At 41.6% G+C, this 23070-nt stretch overlaps 2 protein-coding genes across 3 annotated transcripts in view; one reads left to right on the forward strand and one right to left on the reverse strand.

Moving 5' to 3' along the window:
- Positions 1-23070, reverse strand: part of LOC149447636 (uncharacterized) — a 279294-nt gene that overhangs the window by 130417 nt on the left and 125807 nt on the right. The window lies entirely within an intron of this gene.
- On the forward strand, positions 16856-19472 carry LOC149447639 (serine/threonine-protein kinase SBK1-like). The gene is made up of 3 exons (XM_089652242.1): positions 16856-16973; positions 17823-18025; positions 18771-19472. Exons 1-3 carry the CDS (start codon positions 16856-16858, stop codon positions 19470-19472), a joined length of 1023 nt encoding a protein of 340 aa, XP_089508368.1.

Genomic DNA, 23070 nt, shown 5'->3' on the forward strand with positions numbered 1-23070 from the left:
TGCCCGCACTGTATGTGATGGGGTTGGCGCGATGATGTCATTGCGCCGGGTACTCGTATGTGGGCGTTTCTGCATGTGGGCAGACCCGCCTGGAGACGGATAGAGGAGCGGTGTTTCGGTTCCTAAGACCATCGGAAATATGTGCTTTCCAATGGTCTTAGGCGAACCGTGTGAAAGGTTTGTTCGACCCCCAAAGGGGTCGCGATTCACAGGTTGAGAACCGCTGCTCTAAAATTAAAAAGAAAACTATACAAACTGTACATACACGTTAGAGTTCAGTCACTCAGCTTTTTGTAGGCATTTTATGCACCTAGTGTACATTTCTGGGTGCTTTCCTGCTCCAGGTGCTACATGCAGCCAGCCATACAAGTAAATGGCTGTACGTGGCCGCACTCATTGAAACGCCAATGCCTCCTCGTGTTGGGAAAATACGTTGGACATGCAGGTGTGGATAAGAGCTGATGTAAAGAAGTATCAGCGTTTACAAATATATTCCCTTGTATGGCAGGTTATATGCAGCACCTGCAGCTCCCTCTGCACACAAAAGTGTCCAGAAATCTATTGACAAATACATGAAACAAATGAATGAAAGAAGTGCAGCTCTCCAAAATCCACAATATCCCGCCTCCAAGCAAACTTGTTAATACAGAACTAATAAAACTGACGCCCCTAAATTTGCTGAAATAGCTCAGTTGGAAGAGCGTTAGACTGAATGTCTAAAGGTCCCTGGTTCAATCCCAGGTTTCAGCAGCTGTTGGGGTGTTCCCAGGAGTTTGAGGAAGTAGAATCGATCTGGATCAGCCAAATAGAGAACGCTATATGGAGACCTGGTGAGCCATCGATTTGCCTATGAAACCACGAGCATTACTAACCCTTTATTGTAATAAACCTGGTTTTATAGAAGGCACGACGATTTATGTTGTAGACACCTTTCACACGGAGCGAAGTCCGCACTGTTTGGACGCCTGTACTCCTTCAGTTTCTGCCCGGCAGACAAGGGTGGACCCCTGTCAACTCTATGGGCAGCCGGGTGTAAACAGACTGCGCTGTCAGTTTACATCAGACTATCTCCAATCTGGTTGGGAAAAAAAGAAAAGAACGCAGTGCTATTCCGTTTTTTTTTCCTGGACCTGAAGGTAGGCGGGTTTACAAACCGACACAAGTCAGTTTACATCCTCCTGTCTATAGGGCTGCATGGACCTTCCGATCAGGTCTGCCTAAAAAACTGACAGGTGGACCTGATTGGAACACCCATGTGAAAGGGGCTCTATGGAGCTGTGCAGGGACTGCTATGGAGGAGAATTGACCATTTAGAGCCTGGTGTGGCCCCATATCTTTTTCAGCTGTGCCTGGAAGGATCCTAAAGCCAGGTTCATGCCTGTACAGGTTGCAGTTGATGCATTTTGCATGTTTTTCACGTGACATATTAACGAGTTTTTGATGCGTTTTGTGCCTTTGGCAGGTGTCTTTTGTCTTATGGGAGAAACAAAAAAAAAAAACCATCAAGAATGCAAGCACTGCGTTTTTAAAAGCGTTTCTGCTGCATTTCCATTGAAATCTATGGAACAAAAACTGCAACCTGCTGCAGGAAGAAACCTTCCTGATCCTTTCCAGACAATGCACCGGTGGAAAACGCACAGATGTGAACGTGACCCATGGGAAACCATGTTAAATGGACTGTACGACGTTTCTGCAAAACTGAAAATGCACAGAAAATTGCAGAGGTGTGAACCAGGCCTAACATAGAGGTGCTCTTACATGCTGAGAAAATGAGGCCTATGTGTGACACTGCTCCTAGTTATTAGAATTTCTGCTTGAATGTTTGTTTGCTGTGCGGGGATCAGAGCTTTGTTTATAGTTCTAGAACATGAAACGCATGCATTTAACGCTGCGACTCCCAAACAAATCACCTTGGAGAAGAGGCTTCAGGAGACTGGTCACACAGGTGGAGTCTGGCAGAAAGAGGAATAAAGGAAGCATTACACCTTCTACCTGTACCCCGAGACATCCTGAGCATTGAACCCTTGAGGTGTTGGGGCCCACTTTACAGGAAAACATGTTCAAACATGGTTTGGGGGTTTCAGCTCAGAGGGACGCCCCGAAACCACCTATAGTGTACATTTACATTATTAGGAAGTGTTTTTGCAGCTCTTACAACACCTGTCTTTTAATTGTTTTTTTGGAAGGGGCTGGAGGGGAGAGAATATGAAAAGAACCTTTCTGTAGTGCTTCACAATTGCACACAAAATGCCATCAAAAAGCATTTGCAGGGTCCCTGTATTCACATGAATTGAGGCGTTCTCCATGCTTTGCAAGTTGCCAACACCAGCCCAACATTGCCAGCAGGATAGAAATCAAAGCATCGCAAGTAAGCTACCTGTCATCCACTCAGCAGCATTCATCTTCCACTGCAGCCAGAAATTCTGAACACGGAGCTATCAGAGGGGTTGATTATTTGTCCCCGGCCTCCATGCCGCTCCTGCTCTTCATTTGAGGTAGTCACCCTCTGCCTCTAATGTACAATAGGAAGAAGAGATGATCTCTTCCTGTCACTTCAGGCCACTTCTGGATCTCCTCATATAAATATCCTTCTATATGTCCTGTACATCCCTCCGCACACTCAGGTGCTGCTATGACCCCCATCTCTGTGCCCCGATAGGGTCGTTGTACTGTACATCCCTGTACCCCCAGAGTTCTCCCCTCACAGCCCGATCTCTGAACCCTGATGGGGTCACTGTACTGTACACCCCGGAACTCCAAAACTCTACCTATACACCCCAATCGCTGAGCCCTGACAGCTCACTGTACTGTACACCCCTGTACCCCCAAGCCCTCCACTTATACACAGATCTCAGGCTACTCCTGTTGCTAGGTTACCCACAACCATTTCCTCACAAGCCCACTGCAGCCAGAATACATCCCCTGAGACCCCAATATGACAAATATATACATATATACAGAGTGAAATCTACCATTGTATACATACATTAGAGAAATGTCACATAATAAAGGGACAGGCGGATTACATAACAGGACATTACACAGACATCTGGGCAGTCTAGGACAGGCATGTCACACTCAGAAAAAACACGGGGCCCCACCGAGACAACATCTTCAAGAGGGCCACATTATGTCCGAAGGAGTTAGTTCAATAAAAAATGTCAAGGGGCCCCAATATGGGCCCCAGTGTGATCAAAAACACTGCGCGGCTTTGATATACTGGGATTAGTTATGAAGCCTTACCTGTAGGCCTTAGCTGTGCCCCATCCTGTCCTGTTGCTAGAACGCTCCAATCAATGGACACTCGCCCCCAGCATCACAGGAGAGAGCGTTCTCCTCATTGAACCCCCTGACTGTACACTGCGCTCTCTCTCTCTCTCTCACATTGCTGAGCTCACCCACTGCTGTGCCATTTGGGACCCTCAGAGGCCTGGCTGGAAAAACCCCAGTCAGGGGCCCCCACATCCTGCCTTGCTGCTAGCACAGGAAAACTGTTGGTCTTTGCTCCTGTACTGCCGGCAGTTATCATCCAACGGTTTTCATATCCTAGCAACAGTCCGGACATGAGGGTTGCTAACTGGGAGTTTTTTAGCCGAGGCTTCTGAGGAGCTCAAATGGCCTACCGCTATGACAATAACATGAATGAACATTTTACAAAGCTGCAGTTTTTTTTAATATGGGCTGGAGCCCCCAGACTGCACCGGCTATTTTCTGGAAAACACTGCCATATACCCTTTCCAGCACACTTTGCAACAAATAGGATATCAGAACTTCCTTGGTAAACAACACAGATCTCTCTATTGACAGTGGGGATGAGCCGGTTTTTGTCTCCCTGCAAAGCACACAGTACACAGATCAGATATAGTTAGGAATACAGTTAACCCTTTGATCGCCCCAGATGTTAACCCCTTTCCTGCCCAGTGTCATTAGTACAGTATCAGTGCATTTTATTAGCATAGTCTTAGTGTCATTGGTCATATTAGTGTCAGTTACTTAATGTCAAAATGCCCGCCATACTATCACAGTCCCACTAATTTGCTGATCGCCGCCATTACTAGTAATAAAAATAATAAAACAAAAATAATTCCAGTTTATATATCATCATTTGTAGACACTATAATTTTCATGCAAACCAATTAACATACACTTAACTTACCAAAGACAGGTGGCAGATTACATTTTGGCCAAAATTAATTTTAATGTCCTGTAAAATAATAGGCACCACAGGGCCGTGCAATACCTACATTTCCCCATCCTTGCAAACACAATTTTAAAGCAGAACTAAAGTTCACAGACTATTCATCTCCATTCCTGCAATGGGGCCATTAGATACAAAATGAATTGGCTCAAATCGCACGGCACCTGTAGGGAAATCACATGTGATTCGGACAAAAATCCCACTACATTCCTTTTCAAACCACCTGCAATTCTTTGCCCTTAATTGATTTGAGCCCTTGATCCTGTATAGGCTCAAATGACACCGTACAAAGAAGGATCGGTTTTAGGTATTGGAGCATTTTCATGAGTACAAGTACTTTTGCAAATGCTTAGTATCGGCACCGATATGGATATCAATATTGGTAAAACCCTAAATATAATGCTTGAAAAATGCCCAATTAAAAACTCCTGTATAAGCACTTCCATAAGAACTTACTGGATGTGAATGGAGGCTAAATCACAAACACAGCAAAGCAGGAAGAAGACTCTGCATAGGTAATGAACAAATATGACTTCCCCCGTGTTCATATAAAATTTTAACCCCTTCACGCCGGTACCTCCAGGCCCTTTAAGAGTTTCAGAAGCCGGGAGGCGGGGTTTAGGGTCATGTGACCGCCGTGATGCGTCATCATGGCGGTCACATGATCGGGAAAGGTCCCGATCGAAAGAGGAGATCGGGACCTATCCGTGAGTACCGGCCATGTGTGCTGGGAGCGCACAGGGCGCGCGCTCTCGGCACATATGTCTTTTTTTAACAGAACGCAAATGTGCGGCCGCTCGGCGTCTAGGCCCAGATGCCGGGAGGCCGCACATTTGCGTTCGGCCGGCATGAAGAGGTTAAATTAGACATAAAAGCAATGTTTTTCAATCTCTCACCAACACACACTGAAAGATATTTGTTTTCTCTTGAGTGTGTCTAAAAACTGTAACTATAAATTCTCCTTAACCTGTTGCCATCTGCATAACACATACAATATTTGCAGTGGCTAAAGGGTGGTCTTTAACCTCCCTGGTGGTCTAATTATGTCAATATTTTTGAATGTCAAAGCGGTACATTGTTTTGCATGCAAATTTGTTGTTTTATATTGTAGGCCAGTAATTCTTAGGAATAACTCACTTAAATCTGTCCAAACAAGTCTCTAGTAATTATCCTGATAAAGTTTGAAACACAAAATCATAAATTATAATACAATAAAAAATTAGAATTATAAAAAATGATTATATAATAATAAATTTAATTCAATAATGTAATCAAACCAAAAACACTGAAATCTGAAATAGAGAGCCAAGTTCACACATCACTGAGCTCTGTCACAGAATCGTTTTCAGGGTCTGATGACGAATTTCCCCACAAATCATTAGCGCTCAATTCTGCAAGTGATTCTAATTCAATATCGCTGTTTTCTAGCTGGTCTAAAACCGCTTTTGACCTAAAGGGATGCTTTTTGGATGCCATGGACGTTCTCAAGTTTCCAGGCAGAAAGAACGGTAAAAGTGCAGGCAGGGCACAGGACAAAGCACTAGGGACAAAACTGAGGTGAAATGGTTTGATACAGTAATGTAATACTATCAGATTACAATGTATTGTGTGTATGTCATGTTTTTACTTTTTTGAATCTCCTGCCGGTTCTGCCCCCCTACGTCCCGACGCTCGCAGGGAAGGGAACCCGGAAGACGGATGCCAGCATCGGCCGGAGGACACAGCGGGAGGACATCGGGGGATCGCAGGACAAGGTAAGGATCGGGGGATCGCAGGACAAGCACTACAGTGTAATCCCGAGTGTGGCTCGGGTTACCACTTTTGGTACTATAAATCAACCCCGAGCCACACTCAGGATTACCGCCAGGGAGGTTAATGTCCACACTCCACACAAATGCATCGCTGGGTGGCCAATGCTTCTATGCTGAAAGCTCAATCCCAGCACAGAGACCAAGTTGTCAAAGACATTTTCCACTAACGATCAGTAACTGGTCAGGACCGGCTCTCGATCATGTGACCACTGTGACAGCCTATCGCACTAGTCACATGGTCACCTAAACTCCCTGCACCCAAGGCATGCAGAACCTTTTAAAGGGACATCGAAACGGGAGGGAAGAGGTTAATGAAATGTTATCATTACATATCATAATAATACATAATATGTCACTTTTGTATGCAGTACATGATAGCACAGTTTAATCTGTTCCTTGGATCATAGTAAATTGTTTCAGTGCAGATTTTATCTGTTTATTGTACCTGCATTTAGTACGGCTTTGTCAATTTTGTGCATACATTAACAGGTAACACAGATAATACACAGCTCTAGGGGGGAGATTTACTAAAACTGGGCCACACAGAACCTGGTGTATCTGTGCATAGTAACCAATCAGCTTCTAACTTCTGCTTGTTCAGTTAAGCCTGGACAATGAAACCTGCAAGCCGACTGGATACCAGACTCTGTGTGGCCCCGTTTTAGCAAATCTCCCCCTAATGCAGGGAATAGACGGGTCGTTTATCGATCGAATTTTCGTCGCAGGAAAAATCGGCCGATATTCACGCCGTTAGTGGGGCCAACCCGTCGGCCGTTTTTCGTGGATTTTCTCATTTAGTATTATTGATAATGCTGGAAAATCCACGAACAATGGCCGTTTTACGTGGACATTGGTGGCAGCATCACTGCCAGCAACGACCGATTTTTCATTTATCGGCCAAAAATTCGGCCGATAAACGACCCGTCTATGGCCAGCCTAAGCATCTCCCAATGTTTTCCTCTAGAAGCTCTAAGATTTCCCCATAATGGACAGAATGTGGCTGCAGCACTGAATCATATGCAAGTTCCCATTGGGAGTATTGGATCGACAATCACTTTGCCTGAATTAAGAGCTGACTCGTGTATTCCACTGAATCAAATGCTGTTTATTTTTACCCCTAGTAATAATAAAAAAAGACAGAGGTATACTGAAAGGACAACTACACCGTGCAATTAAAATGAGACTGCCAATTTGCTCCAGAGAAAATAAATGAAATCATGAAAGCTTCCTCCTACCAAATCTTTGTTTTTATTTACAGTATGTTTTATTTCATCATTTTATAGTATTATCCTTAAGTGGTATTTTACCTATAGTAGCAGCTCTGATTCTGGTGTTTTGTAGCTAGAGCTGAATTCCAAGTACGGGTATTTTACATCAGCTCAGATCAATGTAACTATGTATATGCAATACCTGACCCCAGACTGGAAATCTCTATAGTAGGCATCATTACTCCTGTGATCTCCACTCCAATGCTGAGCACCTGCCAAGCTGGAGCATGTCTTTGGAGTGTGGGAGGAAAACGGAGTACCCAGAGGAAATCCAAGCAGGCACAGGGAGGACATTATGATTGTACAATTCTGTTATGACCTTCAGTTGAACCACTTGAGCTCCAGGTTTCACCTTCTTCATGACCAGGGAATTTTTTGCTATGTAGCACTAAACTGCACTACTTTAACTGGCAATTGTGCGGACATGCAACACTGCACCCAAATAAAATTTATATCACGTTTCACACAAATAGAGCTTTCTGTTGGTGGTGTTTTATCACAACTGGGTTTCTTATTTTTTATTATATAAACAAAAAAGACAGAGAATTTTGAAAAAAAAAATATTTATCACATTCTGTTATAAAACATAGCCAAGAAAAAAAATAAAAAAACTCGAATTTCTTCAGGCCAAAATGTTTTCTGCTACATGTCTTTGGTAAAACATCCTAATAAGTGTTTATTTCTTTGTTTGTGTCTACAAAGTATTGTATATAGTATCTCACGGAAGTAAGTACACCCCTCACATTTTTGTAAATATCCTATTATATCTTTTCATGTGACAACACTGAAGAAATGACACACCTGTGACCTTGTAACACTAACGAGTCACATGACACCGGGGAGGGAAAATGGCTAACCGGGCCCAATTTGGACCTTGTCACTTAGGGGTGTACTCACTTTTGTTGCCAGCGGTTTAGACATTAATGGCTGTGTGTTGAGTTATTTTGAGGGGACAGCAAATTTACATGTTATACAAGCTGTACACTCACTACTCCACATTGTAGCAAAATGTCATTTCTTCAGTGTTGTCACATGAAAAGATAGAGTAAAATATTTACAAAAATGTGAGGGGTGTATTCACTTCCGTGAGATACTGTATGTTTGAACATTGACCGATTCTGATGTACTTTTTTTTACGGTTCAGCAACTGGGGTAGCAAAATTTGCCTGGTGAGGCGGCCGGCTGACGAATGCCTTTAAAGAATTATTTCGTCCTCAGCACCTAGGGCTGTTTAAGCATCCATCAGCAGCGTCTCCATCATATGGTGCAGGATTATCTAGTGGCAAGAGCAGACTTGGAAACCTTTTCAACTAAGGATCCACTGGGTTACTTGAGGATGGATCACTGGCCAGAAGTTGCTCAATATGCAATTGAGCTACTGGCCTGTCCTGCAACCAGCATGCTTTCTGAACAGACATTCAGTGCTGCTGGAGGTTTTGTGACGAATAAAAGGGTGCATCTGTCCACAGACTCCATTGACCGGCTGACATTTATCAAAATGAATCAGTCCTGGATCAACAGCAGCTGTAGAGCAGGGTCCAATCCTGCACTGATCAAGAATGACTCTAAAGGTTACGGTGTGAAGGCAGCACCAACTGTTCGCCTGCCAAACCCCCTCTCTTAGTGCACAGTCGCCACTGCACACTTTTGCTTCTACTGCAGCCTTACGCAGTGTGTTCCTGGACACTGCCGAAGACAGAGGTGAGAAAACTCTCCCCAAAATAAAAACAAAATTACATTTAAAAAAAAAAAAAAGAAATAAAATTGTGGGTCCACCCCCCCTTCCCCAATCCATACCAGGCCCTTTAGGTCTGGTAGGAAGGTTAGGAGGGACCCGGCTGTAATAAAATTCAAAATAAAGTGCATGGGATTCCCCCCAAAAGCCCTACCAGGGCCTATAGACCTGGTAGGACCTTTAAGGGGAACCCCGCCACCAAAAAATGGGGGGGGCATGGGGTTCCCCCTAAATTCCTACCAAAACACAGGCCTGACAGGAAAGGGGGGGATGGGGACGATGGGGACAAGGGCCTCTTCCCCACAACCCTGGCAGGAGGGGTCATTAGCATCAGAGTACCCTGCTGCACCCCTTGTGCAATGAGTAAGGGGTAAATTTTGAAAAAATAGACTCCAGACTTTTGAAAATAGTTGAACAAAAAATAAAACTGCTTTTGACAGGTCATGTATGCTTTTCTTTGTTTTTTTTTTTCAAAAGCCAATACCAGTCAGCTGAGTACTTGCTGCAATATAACAGGTCTGACAGTTGCCAGCAAGATGTAAACAATTGGGCAGAGCTAACTGCAGTGGCGAGTGGCAGAGGGGTCAGTGGGCGTCCGCTTTTTCTTTTTTTTTTTTTAAAGGACTTGTCAAAAACAATTTTGTTTTTTTGTTCAATTTAAAGGTATTTTTCAAAAGACTGGTCTCTTTTTTTTTTTTTACTTAATGTAACCCTTTAATGAATGTGTAGGGGTACCCCCTTACTCATTCACAAGGGGGGGGAGCATCAGGGTGCCCTGTAATTTAAAGGGGTACCCAGATAATGAGCCTCCCTGCCCTCAGACCCCCCAAACCACCAGGCCAGGTTTGTAGGGAAGAGGCCTTTGTCTCCATGTCGAGGTCAAGTGGCCTGGTAAGCCATGGGGGGGCACCTACCCTACCAGGCCTGTGCTCAGATCAAGGGTCAGGTAGGAATTTGGAGGGGACCTCACACTTTTTTCCACCATTTATTGAGGTGCGTGGTTTTCCTTTAAAAGCCCTACCAGGCCTAAAGGCCTTTTTTTTTTTTTTTTAATACTTTAACCTCCCTGGCGGTATGATTATTTCAGATTTTTGGTGCTGAAAGCGGTACCATTTTTTTGCATGGAAATATGTATTTTTTTTATTGTAGGCTGTAATTTTTAGGAAAAACTCACTGAAATCTGTCCGAACAAGAGTCTAGTAAACATCCCGGGTATGATAAAATTTGAAACACAAAATCATAAATTATAATTTAATAAATAATCATAAAAATAATATAAAAATACTAAAAAATTGAATTCAATAATATAATCAAACCAAAAACACTGAAATGTGAAATAGAGCGCCAAGTTCGCACATTGCTGAGCTCAGTCGCAAAATCGTTTTCAGTTTCTGATGACGAATTTCCCCCACGAATCATTATCACTCAATTCTGCAAGTGGTTCTGATTTACTATCGCTGTTCTCTAGCTGATCTAAACCGCTTTTGACCTAAAGGGACACTTTTTGGACGCCATGGACATTTCTCAGTTTCCAGGCAGAAAGAACAGACAAAATGCAGGCAGGGCGCAGGACAAAGCACTAGGGACAAAATGTATGTGAAATAGGTTGAAACAGCAATGTTTTACTGTGTAAAATGTAAAAAAAAAAAAAAGACATTTTTTAAAATTTTTAAATTTCCCGCCGCCGGCGGCGCCCGTACGTCCCGACGTCACAGGGACAGGACACAGAAGCCGGATGCCGGCATCGGCCGGAGGAGATGGCCGGGGACGCTGCAGGGGACACATCGTGGGAGCGCAGGGTAAGGTAAGGGAAGAACACATGCCGGAGCAGCGCCGCATGGTATTCCCGAGTGTAGCTCGGGGTTACCGCTTTTGGTACTGAAATGTTACCCCGAGCTACACTCGGGAATACCGCCAGGGAGGTTAAGCAATGAAAAATGACTAGCCCTTTAAAAACTTTCTTTTTTTTTTCTTTTTTCACTGGTTCATGTTCTTCAAGGCAGTACCCAAATCCCCATGCCCCTTTTTTGGCCAATACCTTGCATATAAGCCTTCAAAATGGACACTTTTGAATTTACAAGTTCAAGTCCCACAGACTTGTATTGAGTTTGAAGTATGTGGTCGAATGTTCAATACTTTCGAATGTTCAACTGCGAACTAAACACGGGGGTGCTTGGCCCATCACTATTGGACACCATCAGCAGTTTTTCCATAGGCTCTGAAGTGAAAGTCTACCTTTCAAGTTATTTTTAGAGCAAGTGTGCTGACTAATTTCAGGTTGCAATTTTCATCCTTTTTTTATGGCTCTAGTGCCGTCTCTGCGTGCATGTAGGTTGGCCGGATCAGACAACCATTAATCCTAAATTAAAGGTGTTGGCAGAGCTTCTTTCTGTCCATTCAATTCATCACCTTCAATTATTTCAAAGGTCTTTCTTGGAAGCAGACTTTGTGTTGGTGATGCCGCTCGGCCTCACCACTACCTCCTTGGAAAGCAAAGTACCCCAAATTCAGCACTATGCGGGAGAACATTTTCAGATACACTGCTGCAAGAAGGTGTGACCCAGTGATGACACACAGAAGTTGCTGTAACTGTTTGACACAAATTGACCTTGTCAATTATATTTTCATGTAAGGTTTGCTTGCGTTTTTTTTGTTTTTAATTTGTGCACTGTGTATCTGGTATAAATGCAGCTGTGTGGCTACCATAGGGCACATTTGCCACATCGTAATTGCATGACACTGCAGAATACATAGGGATCTGATTTCTATCCAAAAGCGTTGCGTGATTTTTAAACCTCTTTTTATGTAGTCTGACATGAAAAGATGATTGAGCTCTCCTCATAATGCTATCTTCTGTATTTTGTATATATAGTCTTGTGGTCACTGCACCAGGTAAAGAATATGATAAATTCTAAGTACTGATTTATATCTTTTTTGTATAGAAAAGCTAGCTGCCATTTGTAATTCTACTTTCGCTATTTCTGCCTCTTTATTTCCACTTCAATACAGATTTAACATTGGCTAGGCAATTCTTCTAGACAAGTCACTTTTAGGCAAAAGTTAGTAAGCCCTTTTTCCTACATTATTATTCTTAAAGGGAATTTATCAGGGTGGGCATGTGGAAGCAGTTAAAGGAGCAATCTCCGGGGTATCCTATTAGCTTTGTGATTTAGTTGCAATAGTGCCTTCCACAGTTTGTCTTGACATGTTCTCGTTATACTCGCTGCATATTTGGAAGAATGCTGAGCCCCAAAATGTTGTAAGTGATCTATAGGTAGAATTAAAACCATCAATTGTGTTTTGTTAGGGTTTTGGGGTTGTACTCGACATGTGAAAAGAATACTTAACTAAAGATGCTGTTTCAGCCACGGGTCCCTCCATTATATGGCATGGCCGATGATCAGCACAGACACATGCTTAACGCAAGCTCTGAGTCGAGACAAATATTTCCAGTCTAGCTGTGTGTTATATACTGGACTTGTGTGTAAGCAATCGACAACTCACCCCCCATGCAAACAGAAAAGGAGAGCAGTGGTCTGCCTTGTCCAAATTATTATTATTATACAGGATTTATATAGCGCCAACAGTTTGCTCAGCACTTTACAATATAACGGTAGACAATACAGCAACGATACAGTTCAATACAAGAGGGTTAGGAGGGCCTGATCCTTGGAGCTTACAATCTAAGATAATCACATTCCTTTGTTATTTAAGGTAATCAGACCTCATACAGCCCTTTAACCAAAGCTTGGAGACATTCTTAAACATTTGTGAGACCAACATTAATAGATTGTAAGCTCCCAGGATCAGGCCCTTCTAACCCTCTTGTATTGAACTGTATTGTTGCTGTATCGTCTCTCGTTATATTGTAAAGCGCTGAGCAAACTGTTGGCACTATATAAATCCTAAATAATAAGGAGATGTGCAATTTGCAATTTCCCAATCAAATTGTAAGATCTGTGTAGGTATGGAAACTTAAATTTGCTAATGTAAGCGCAATCGGTTTTTTAGGTTAATTAGATCTATAAAATTTGCTCAGTTTAGTTCTATTATTCTTATTTATTTTTCATGTTTGATGCCTCTTATTTGACTAGTTTAATAAAATGGTATTTTATTGTTATGCCTCTGTGTCTGTCTCCTTCCTCTGTGCAAATGGTGTAAGGGTGTCTACAATGCGCCATCTTTGGTCTCACTATTCCTTGTGGTGAGTCATTAGGCTGTGCAGGAGGGTCCCAAGGTTGCTGGGTGGGAAGTTGGCATACAGGATATAAATTTCAAACCGCATTAACGTGCTTGCTATCACCATGGGTAGCTTTTAGCTGATGCCAAATGCAGTACAATGTGAAGTAATGGGCCAAATATTTACATTATTTGGGGCTTTTAACACCAATTTTAATGGTGGTAGTAAACTGCCAAAACAATTCTAAAAAATCTTCTCCCTGCAAGTTTAAAAGCATAATGCATACTAGCACATTATGAAAGACCTGCTGGAAAACAAAGCCCTCCAGCAGAGTGCTGTCACAGCTCCCCAAGGCTTCCATCTTCACCTGGTCTTCCTTCTGGGTTTGAAAGCTGTGGCCATCTGATCGGCCGAGCCGCGATGTCCTTACACCCCTGCGCATGCACACGGGAGTTTCAGCTGCGGCACAACTCTCTCAATGGATGGCACCCCATCCACTGAGGACACAGTTAGCGTGCACCAGTGACATCACCGGTGCGTCTACAATAAATAACTCCTAAAGGACATATTTAGGAGATATTCACAGTACCTACAGGTAAGCCTTATTAAAGACTTATCTGTAGGTAAAATATACCAAAATGGCTTTACTTCCACTGTAAAAAAAACTATATGAATAAAAGTATATCTCTTCTTACCCTGCAGCCATACCCTTACTAGGTCTACAGTATATGCAGTAATGTGCATTACAAGTTTGGGTTCAAGGCTTCATGTTATTGCATACACACCACAGTGTGCATGTTTGTTTATATAGTGCGGGGAAGGATATCAGGTTATTCTTTCTGTGTTAACTGTGGAGATTCACCCTCTTTCCCTCCCAGTGACATGGTTCAGTAGGATAGAATTGTGAGAAATGTAAAAGCTTGGTCTCATTAACCATTAGACAACTGAACTTTCAAAACCTAACACTTTTCAAACTAAACTATAATCTTGTATGGCCAGTGTTAGTTACTTTGAAGGCTAACCTATTAGTGGTAATGAACTTTGGCCCCCATATGTAAGATTCTAATTACTTGCGAAGATCCTGCAACATTTTCTGTAAAGGGGTGGACCTGCTACCTTGGTTTAGCATGAAGCCCCATACTACATTGCTCCAGTAAATGGTAAATTCCAGACTTGATGACAGACATGTTGTGCCATAAAGAAGGGGTTTGTGGTCACATAGGTTACCAAGTCTAAAGAAAACAATTAAATATTGCTAAATGAGGACCTTCAGGCTTGATTGATAGGAGTGCCAAAGAGCAATAAAGACAAGGGAAGGAGGGAAGGATGTGCCATATGTAGAAATTAATATCTCTCTATCTACACATAGACACACACACACCATTGGCAGTGTTTTTAATATCGTTTAATTTATATCATTTTTTGTGTACACGCCCTCTACCTTTTTTTTGCACCAGAATTTTATCTTATCAAAAGAGCAATGATAGTAAAAATGAACTCCAGGCAGATGGCTAAACCAATGAACTATATAGGAGCCTTTTAGTGGTCAAAAGATTGTAATTTTGGGTTTGATTTACAAAAACTGGAGAGTGCAAATCTGGTGCAGTTGTGCATGGTAGCCAATCAGCTTCAAACTTCAGTTTCTGGAAGCTGATTGATTTCTATGCAGAGCTGGACCAGATTTTGCAGGCTCCAGTTTTAGTAAAGCCCCCCCCCCCCTCCTTGTCATTGCTAATTGGATTCTAAACACTGTGGTCTTTTCTGTGTTAGGTGTGTCCCAGAAAGGGAGGAGTTCTGTATTTGCTGCAATTCTTAGCAAACAATACCTAGACAGCTTTTTAACTACATAACTAAATCAAAAGTTGATTAGATTGCTCTACCCTGTGCTTGGGTGGAGTACTGAGCATGCATATAAAGTAGTAGAACTTTACCATTTACATCTCCAGGTTTTACTAGTAAACAAACATTAAACAATAGATATGGAAAGACAGGGGAGACCTTTTGTTGTTAGACCTGTGTATTACTAGAAGATTGAATAGGGTGAAAAAAGGCCAGAATGTTAGCTGCAGTGCTTTTAAAATCAACTTTACTGCTTTAAGGGTAATTCAATTTTTAAACACTTTATCACAAAGTTAATATTTTATCCTGAGACTGCAAAACAATCAAGAGTTGCAGAATGATATTCCCATTCACATCTAATCCTCAATTCAATTGACAGCTGAGTATCTTTTGTATCTATTGTATCTTGGGAAATAAAACCATGCAAACCCATGCAGTTTCAATACAAAATACCACTCATTTTAATTTCAAAAATTAAAAATTACATAAAAACCTTAATATGCAAATCATAATCTTATATATGCAACCATTTAGATATTTAATAGCCTATAAATGGCTAAACTAAAGCCCTTGTTTCACCAAGTAGCCAAAGGTGTATACACAATTTAAAAATAACTGAAAGGCAAAACTTTTGTTTATTTTGGATAGAGTGAAAGAAGGTTCGGATATTTGTCAGTTTATCATTTCTATCTGGGAATCCAAAAGTTGAGTTTTTTGGTTCTATAGATGTCAATGGAAGTGCTGCATAGAAGCATGTAGTGCATTTTTGATGAGTTTTAAATCTGCCTAGCTACAAGAAAAATAAAACAAAATTGCATCAAAAACACAGGTGCAAAAAACACAAAATGCAATGGAGAAACTCAACCTGCATACAAGTGAAGGTAGCCTTACTCTATCCCCCTCCCCCCCCCCCCAAATAGTTTTGCTCTATTTTAAAAAAAGAAAAAAAAAACTTCTAGTATTACAGAACTGAGCAAGGCTCCCTCACTGTATAGGAGATCATTTTATTTAATATATTTGTTACACACCATTGAACAATACTTTGTTATTTAGATTTGTACATTTTTGTTCAAGCATTGCATTAAAATAAAAATTATAAAATGTGTGATGGTTAGTAAATGTTCTGTAGTAGGGATGAGGTGTTGATACTAATCAGTAGAAGCCTAATCATTCAGATATATATTTGAATAACCTTTTGTTAGAATATCAAGGTTTAGCATAAAAACCCTGTACAACCCAACAAACCAGCAGTACACAGGCTAATTGGAGCTCTGACCAAGATATTACTTAGATTTCTGTAGTACACTATATTAGGAGTGACACTATAGTCATAAAATGGTTTATGAAACTTTAAAGAAATTAAAAGTTCCAATAAATCATTGGAACAGAAGATATTTAATACCAAGACCAGAGTAGTGAGAATTGGTCATTTCCAACCAATAGTTGACATCCTCTACAACACCAGTTTGCATAGAGCTAATCTCGCCAAGTTTTAATTTGAACATGTCAAATTTCCTCAGAGGCCCACATTTCAACATTAGCAATCTAAAACCTGGGACAATAAAGACATGCCCACTCCCTACTACCTATTGTGACCTGAACCTGTAGACACAAACAGAAAGGAATCACCTTGATTGGTTAAGTTCAAGTGATGCCTCAATTTGCATTCTAATGAAGGTTTGTGGTTTCCTGGCTTGAATCCTGGCTCAACTTCTCTACAAAAAGACAAAAGATAGTTTGTGGACCTCACATATCTTCTTAGGGTCCTCAAGATCTTTTGGATACCGATTTCTGCACAGAACATCTGATATTGCTATATTCACAATGGCAGCCCACCTAACTTGTGAGAATGAAACAATTGGAGAAGAGCGATACAAAATCCTGGGACATCTTGGCGAGGGTAGTTATGGAGAAGTTGTGATGGCTGTTGACAGGGAACTGGGTAAGTGAATTCTTAAATAATTACAAAAAAATTTCTAATTTGCAGACCTTTTGAACATCTAGAACAGATAGCACAAACATTAGCATCTTTACTGATTAAATGACCTTATTAGAGGTAGGGGTTTTGTTGCATAAATTTGGGGAAAAGACCATGATGCACAAAGATCTAATTCAGCACTAACAAAATATAAAAACTGGTTGAACAGTGCAAAATCCCATTCAGGCAGCTGGCATTGTTCCTACAGAAAACAAAAGCCTTTCCACCTGTTATCAATTTCTTGAGTTGGTCCTTTTGCATATCTTTAACAACCTGCCATGAGTAAAACATGAAGGCCACATTTTTTGAACTCCTCCTGAAAGTGCTAGCTACTGGTTGTTATGCCACAGAGCAAGCCTTAATATTTTACAAAAGTACATATTTGCATACAGGTTCCACGTCAGGGATTCTATAAATTCAATTGGGTAGATTCAATATGGCAGCCAGGTAATTGGCATTTTGAAGAAGAGCTCACCAAAATCAGGCTTCCTTTTCTCTCATGACAGATTCATGATGATCACACACAGTTATAGTGGGTCATAGGCAGCTAAGTATGTAACAGATTTGACTATAAACTGATGGTCCACTATGCACAACCTAGACACTTGGCATTTAGATGGGAAGGGACAATAGATCTAGCTGCATGGGCAGCTACATATCTCACTGCTAGCGAGGGCCTAGAGAAGATGGCTACATTTTGAAGAAAAGCATCCAGTCTATGTAAAATGAATGGGCTCAAGTATTGGACATCACCCAGAGTTTTAGATGTCCAAGTCTTATTGTAATCAACTTTTTTTCCCTCCTCTTTAACAGGTAGCCTTGTTGCCCTAAAAAAGGTAAAAAAGGAGCGAACCAGACTAGAGGCCTTTCTTCATGAAGTTTGCATGTCACTCTTTGTTACTGGACACGAGAGCATAATATCTACCCATTCGAGAATTCTGGAAAACTCAGACTGTTATATGATCAGCCAGGAATTGGCACCTGCTGGATCTCTTCACTCCATCATCCAGCCAGGGGTAAGTAAAGCTAATGAAGTAGCTGACACTTTAGCATTTGCTTGCTAATTCTATAAATTTGTCCTAGGGATCCTGGAGATTAATAGAAACTGGTGTTTTGTCATGGATGATACTTTCTATATATTGCATGCATTTATACCAAATATTGTTGGCCTGGTTGGAGAGAACTAAGGAAGGGCTAAAATCCCCAGTCAGCTATTTTCTCTGCACCATCTGGGCAAGATTTTCCTTAATCCAATCAAGAAGTTGGAACAGGAGGTAGTCGGAAGTCTACAACGTTAGGGGAATTCCCCTCTTAAACAGTTGTCCCCATTGGATGATTTCCCCTCATCTCTTGTTCTGTGACAACTGTAAAATTTGCATTCGCCATTAATTTTGTCTTTAAAAGCAGAAAGACAAAAATAGAGATTACATCCCTCCTTCCCCCCTCCCTTCCTAGTGGGCACATAGATAACAATCATGATACAGGTTGTGATCCTTCACCATTCTATATTAAAGGTTAGTCTGGTGTTTAAGCCAGAGGTAAAATTTAAAACCAGTTAGACCTCCCATATTTCCTTCATTGCCCAATTATTGCTGAAGTAGTTGGAGATCGGTTGCACTGATGTTCACATAGAATTCCATCTGCAGATTTAAAAAGTAACCAACGTTGTATTGAATTTGATATTATTGAATATTATTTTTTAGTAAAATAGTGTTATTTTAAAGCCAAATATCCTATAATTAATTCTTTTAACTTTTCCAGATGGGAATTCCAGAAAAGCTGGTCAAACGGTGTGCACTACAGCTTACCCAGGCTCTTGAATATATGCACAGCAAAAACCTGGTGCATAGGGACCTAAAGCCGGACAATATTTTACTTATGGACAAGAGATGTCATAATGTGAAATTAAGTGACTTTGGACTGACTCAGTTTGCCGGTACAGTTGTTCCATCAATGGCACCCCTCAACACATTCATGTCCCCGGAACTTTGTGAACTGGAGCACAGGGAGTCAATTGTCGTGGATCCTAGTGTTGACATCTGGGCCCTTGGTATTGTATTGTATGTTCTTCTCACTGGAAACTATCCATGGGAAACAGCTTCAGCTCAAGATCTATGGTTTCAAAGGTTTATTTACTGGCAGAACAACTCTGACCATGTTCCACCACCAAGTGGTTGGGAGAATGTCAGCAGGAGGGCTCAAGATTTATTTCACATACTTCTTGCCCAAGACCCCAGCTGCAGGAACCAAGTCAGAGTTGTTCTAGATTTTCTTCATTTTCCTTGGAACTTTGAAGTTGCCACCCAAGAAACCATGGATCTTGTGGAGCAGAAGGAAGAGGAGGATATTGCAGCAAAGGACAGTGAGGTAGAAGTCATTGTGCTGGAGAGTGAAGAGGAAATAATTATAATAGAAAATCACGGTGACATTGAATACATTGTTATCAATTATTCCGGCTCTTGAATTTGCTGCAGTTAAAATCTCAGCAGTGCTTCTTTTGAAAGAGACCAGCAGTACCTAAGCTCTGAAGTTGAAGTCTAAACGGACCCCAATTATTGTCCTAAAAGGAGGAGAATAGTTGCAGAGCTTCTCTGCCCAGCTCAAACCATCACCGTCATCTCAAAAATATTACTGAAGTGGTGAGATAGAAGGAGCAGGGACAAGCATTTATCTTGTGACTATTTCAAAGGTTTTTCTGAGATGTGGACTTTGCACCGTGATGTCACCGGGCCTCATCACTACCTCTTTGAAAAGCAACTACCTCAACTACAATTCATGTTGCCGTCTCCATGCGTTTGTATCTATAGTGTCAATGCAATCACTGCACCAGGAATAGAATGCAATAAATTCTAAGTACTGGTTATACCTTTTGTATCGTGTAATTCATCTATTTTTGCTCTGCCTCTTATTTCTCCTTCAACACAGATTGAAAAAGTGTTACAAAACCCACAACAGTAAAATCAGTCTGTATATGCAGTAAAGCATGCTTGTTATACTCCCTGTGGAACCTACAGGGGTTAATCCTCTGCATTGTGTAAAAATGTAGTTTGATCCTGATTTCTCTGATCCTCTCCTTCTTTCAGTGTCCCCCTCTTAAGACATTGTGCGGAGTCACTCTGCACATGCTCAGTTTGGTATGTATTACTAGGGTTCTTTTTTTTTTCTTAGGAGAGTGCATGTGATTAACAGGGCCAATCAGCACTGTCCAGACAGAGGTCAGGGGTTCTGCATCCTCCTAAAGCAAAATGCAAAACTCCTCCTACAAGCTTTAATCAGTGCTCAGCTGGACACTGATAGAAGTCACAAGACTGCTCTAACTGCTGATGAGCAGTTTATATTTACTAAAATAATTGGATTTCCATGTTTAGTGTACTGTGGGAGACCGTATATAGTGAATGCAGGGTCTGGGGTTTAGTAACACTTTAACGTTGACAATACATTATTTATGTAAACTGCGCAAATCCCCAATCAACTGAAGTCACAAAGCTGCAAGTATATGAGGATATTGTCTCTTAAAAGACCAATTCAAATGGATACTGTGCTAGGTGAACCCTTAAAACTTTGTGAGCACTATAGAAACCTTTGCACCTCTAAAAAGCGATCAAAAATTGAAAATAAAACACTAAATAATTACATACATATGCCCTATGAAGACCCTCACCCCTCTGAAGGGCGATCAAAATTTGAAAAAAATTAATTGAATAAACTGAGTGCAGTAATCATAAATACGTGTAAGAAACCATTATATGTGGTCAAATTAACCTAAAATGTCATGCATTATCCATGAGCCCTATGAAGACCCTCACACCTCTGAAGAGTGATCGAGGTTGAGGATAGGTCAAATCTCAATGTGAAAAAAAAACTCCTCAAATATACATAAAGGTTAGTAGAAATTTTTCAAAAGCAGTAACAAAATGTCCATATAGACTTAAACCATAGTCCATAAGTATGAGAAGAATATGACAATAACATGAATGAACATTTTACAAAGCTGCAGTTTTTTTTAATATGGGCTGGAGCCCCCAGACTGCACCGGCTATTTTCTGGAAAAGGTAACCAGCCCATACCACACCATGCCTGGCCTAGGGTCAAATGGCAACCTACGTGAAGATCCAGCATATTCCAAGTCATTAAAGGGTTACTTCACATTTACCAAAAAAAACATGCCCGTGCAGATAAGGTACATAAATGGCCCACATCTATAGCAAGGGTATTATTTCACTTTAGTCAGAGCTGAACACTTTGTTTTTATCTACATAGCTAGTTTTTTTGGTAAAGGTGAACTAGGCCTTTATCCTCACTGGGAAGGTTATACATCGAACCAGCATGTAGAACACAAGTCACCGCAAATATAAGCAATACAGTGAAAGTGTAACTGACCGCCATAACGTCTCCTAAATCTACGTATGAAGACTGAACAAAGACCCCCACTTAACCAAAGGTCCTCTAAACCACAACCTGGGTCGCAGGATACTCGCACCGGCCTTTATCCCCTCAGCTTCTTTTTACTGCATACAATGCAGGGCCACTGAGTAGATTCTCTACTTCCTTCATAACATGCACTGTGAGGGGTCATCATATACTAGAAAAGACTGTAAACCTTGGGGCTCAATCACATAGGCGCTCGTCAAGTAACATCTGTTTACTTTATGTACTAGTTCTGAGCTGTTTGCTGTATGGACTCACCAGCACAGCCAAGTTTGAAAGGTGAACGCACCCGGACGCACAGGAGCTGCACCTGGCCCTTCATACCTGTCAAACTGCGCAAGTCCATACAGCCAATGTGTGGCCATTCACTTTGTATGGGGTGCCTGCACACAGCGCAGCACTGGGGCAGGAAACCTAAGAAATGCCTCTTCTTGCTGTATGGAGCTGAGTGCCCATGTGAATGAGCCCTTAAAGTAAATCTAAGACAAAACTTTCTTTTTTCACCTGTCAGGTTGTTTTTCTGCCATTTGTGTCCCATAGGGAGATTTCCCTTCACTTCCAGTCCCATAGCCAATACCCGAAGTGAGAGAAACTCTCTCAAAGTGATGAAAAAATGGGGTGTCACTAGAACTAGTGCCCCGATAGGGTCACTGTACTTTACACCCCTGTACCCATATAGTTCTGCCCCCACACCCTGATCTGTGAGTCCCACAGGTCACTGTACTATACCCCATGTATCCCCAGAGCTCTCCCCTCACACCCCAATCCCTGAACCCTGACAGGTCACTGTGCTGTTCACACCTGTGTACCCCCACAGGTCTCCTTTCACAACCCCATTCCTGGGCCCTGACAAGCCACTGTACTGTAATCCCCCCAAGCCCCCCTATCCAGAGATCTCAGGCATCTCCTGTTGCTTGGTTACATAGATAAAAAAAGGACAGGCTGATTACATAACAGGACATTACACAGACATCTGGATGGTCTGGGGCAGGCATGTCGCACTCAGATAAAACACTGGCCCCCACAAAGACAATATCTTCAAGGGGGTCACACCGGGAGAACTACAAAAAAAAGGGAAATACGCCGGTTTTGTGGTGAGAATATTGCTGCATATTCCGTGCTCTAAATTGTGGAATGGTATAAGACAAGTTCTATGTGGTGTTGCACCAGCTGCGCCAAATCACATGACAAGTGCTATACTTCAGTGACCGTTCCCGTGCGCCAACATAAGCATGCTTGGATCTGGCGCCCCAACACCCCCACAAGAGCAAGTAATAAAATGGCAGGAATCACTTTTATGATGTTGTCACAGCAAGCGCTAATTAAATAGGCATACAGAATTTAGATCATAAAATATGCAGCGCTCCTAAATATGGTCTCAAAATCCACAGAAACCTATTGACATATAATGTTCTAAATATACCATTAAATATGAAGTATATAAAACTGGTGACTTCTGTGGTACATCCCTGGTTAGGGAACCGGAACAAAGTTCGTGACTCTTGTGTTGAACAAGCTGGAAGAAGTTTGCACTAACCAGATATATCAGCAAATGGAGCATGGAGTAATTAAGACCTACTCCTGGTACTCTGGAAGAAAGCCACTGGAGAGGATGATGTCATCTGATCACTCG

Source organism: Staurois parvus, unplaced genomic scaffold, assembly GCF_062004578.1.
Source record: "Staurois parvus isolate SC_StPar_1 unplaced genomic scaffold, SC_StPar_1.0 ptg000678l, whole genome shotgun sequence".
Classification (NCBI taxonomy): domain Eukaryota; kingdom Metazoa; phylum Chordata; class Amphibia; order Anura; family Ranidae; genus Staurois; species Staurois parvus.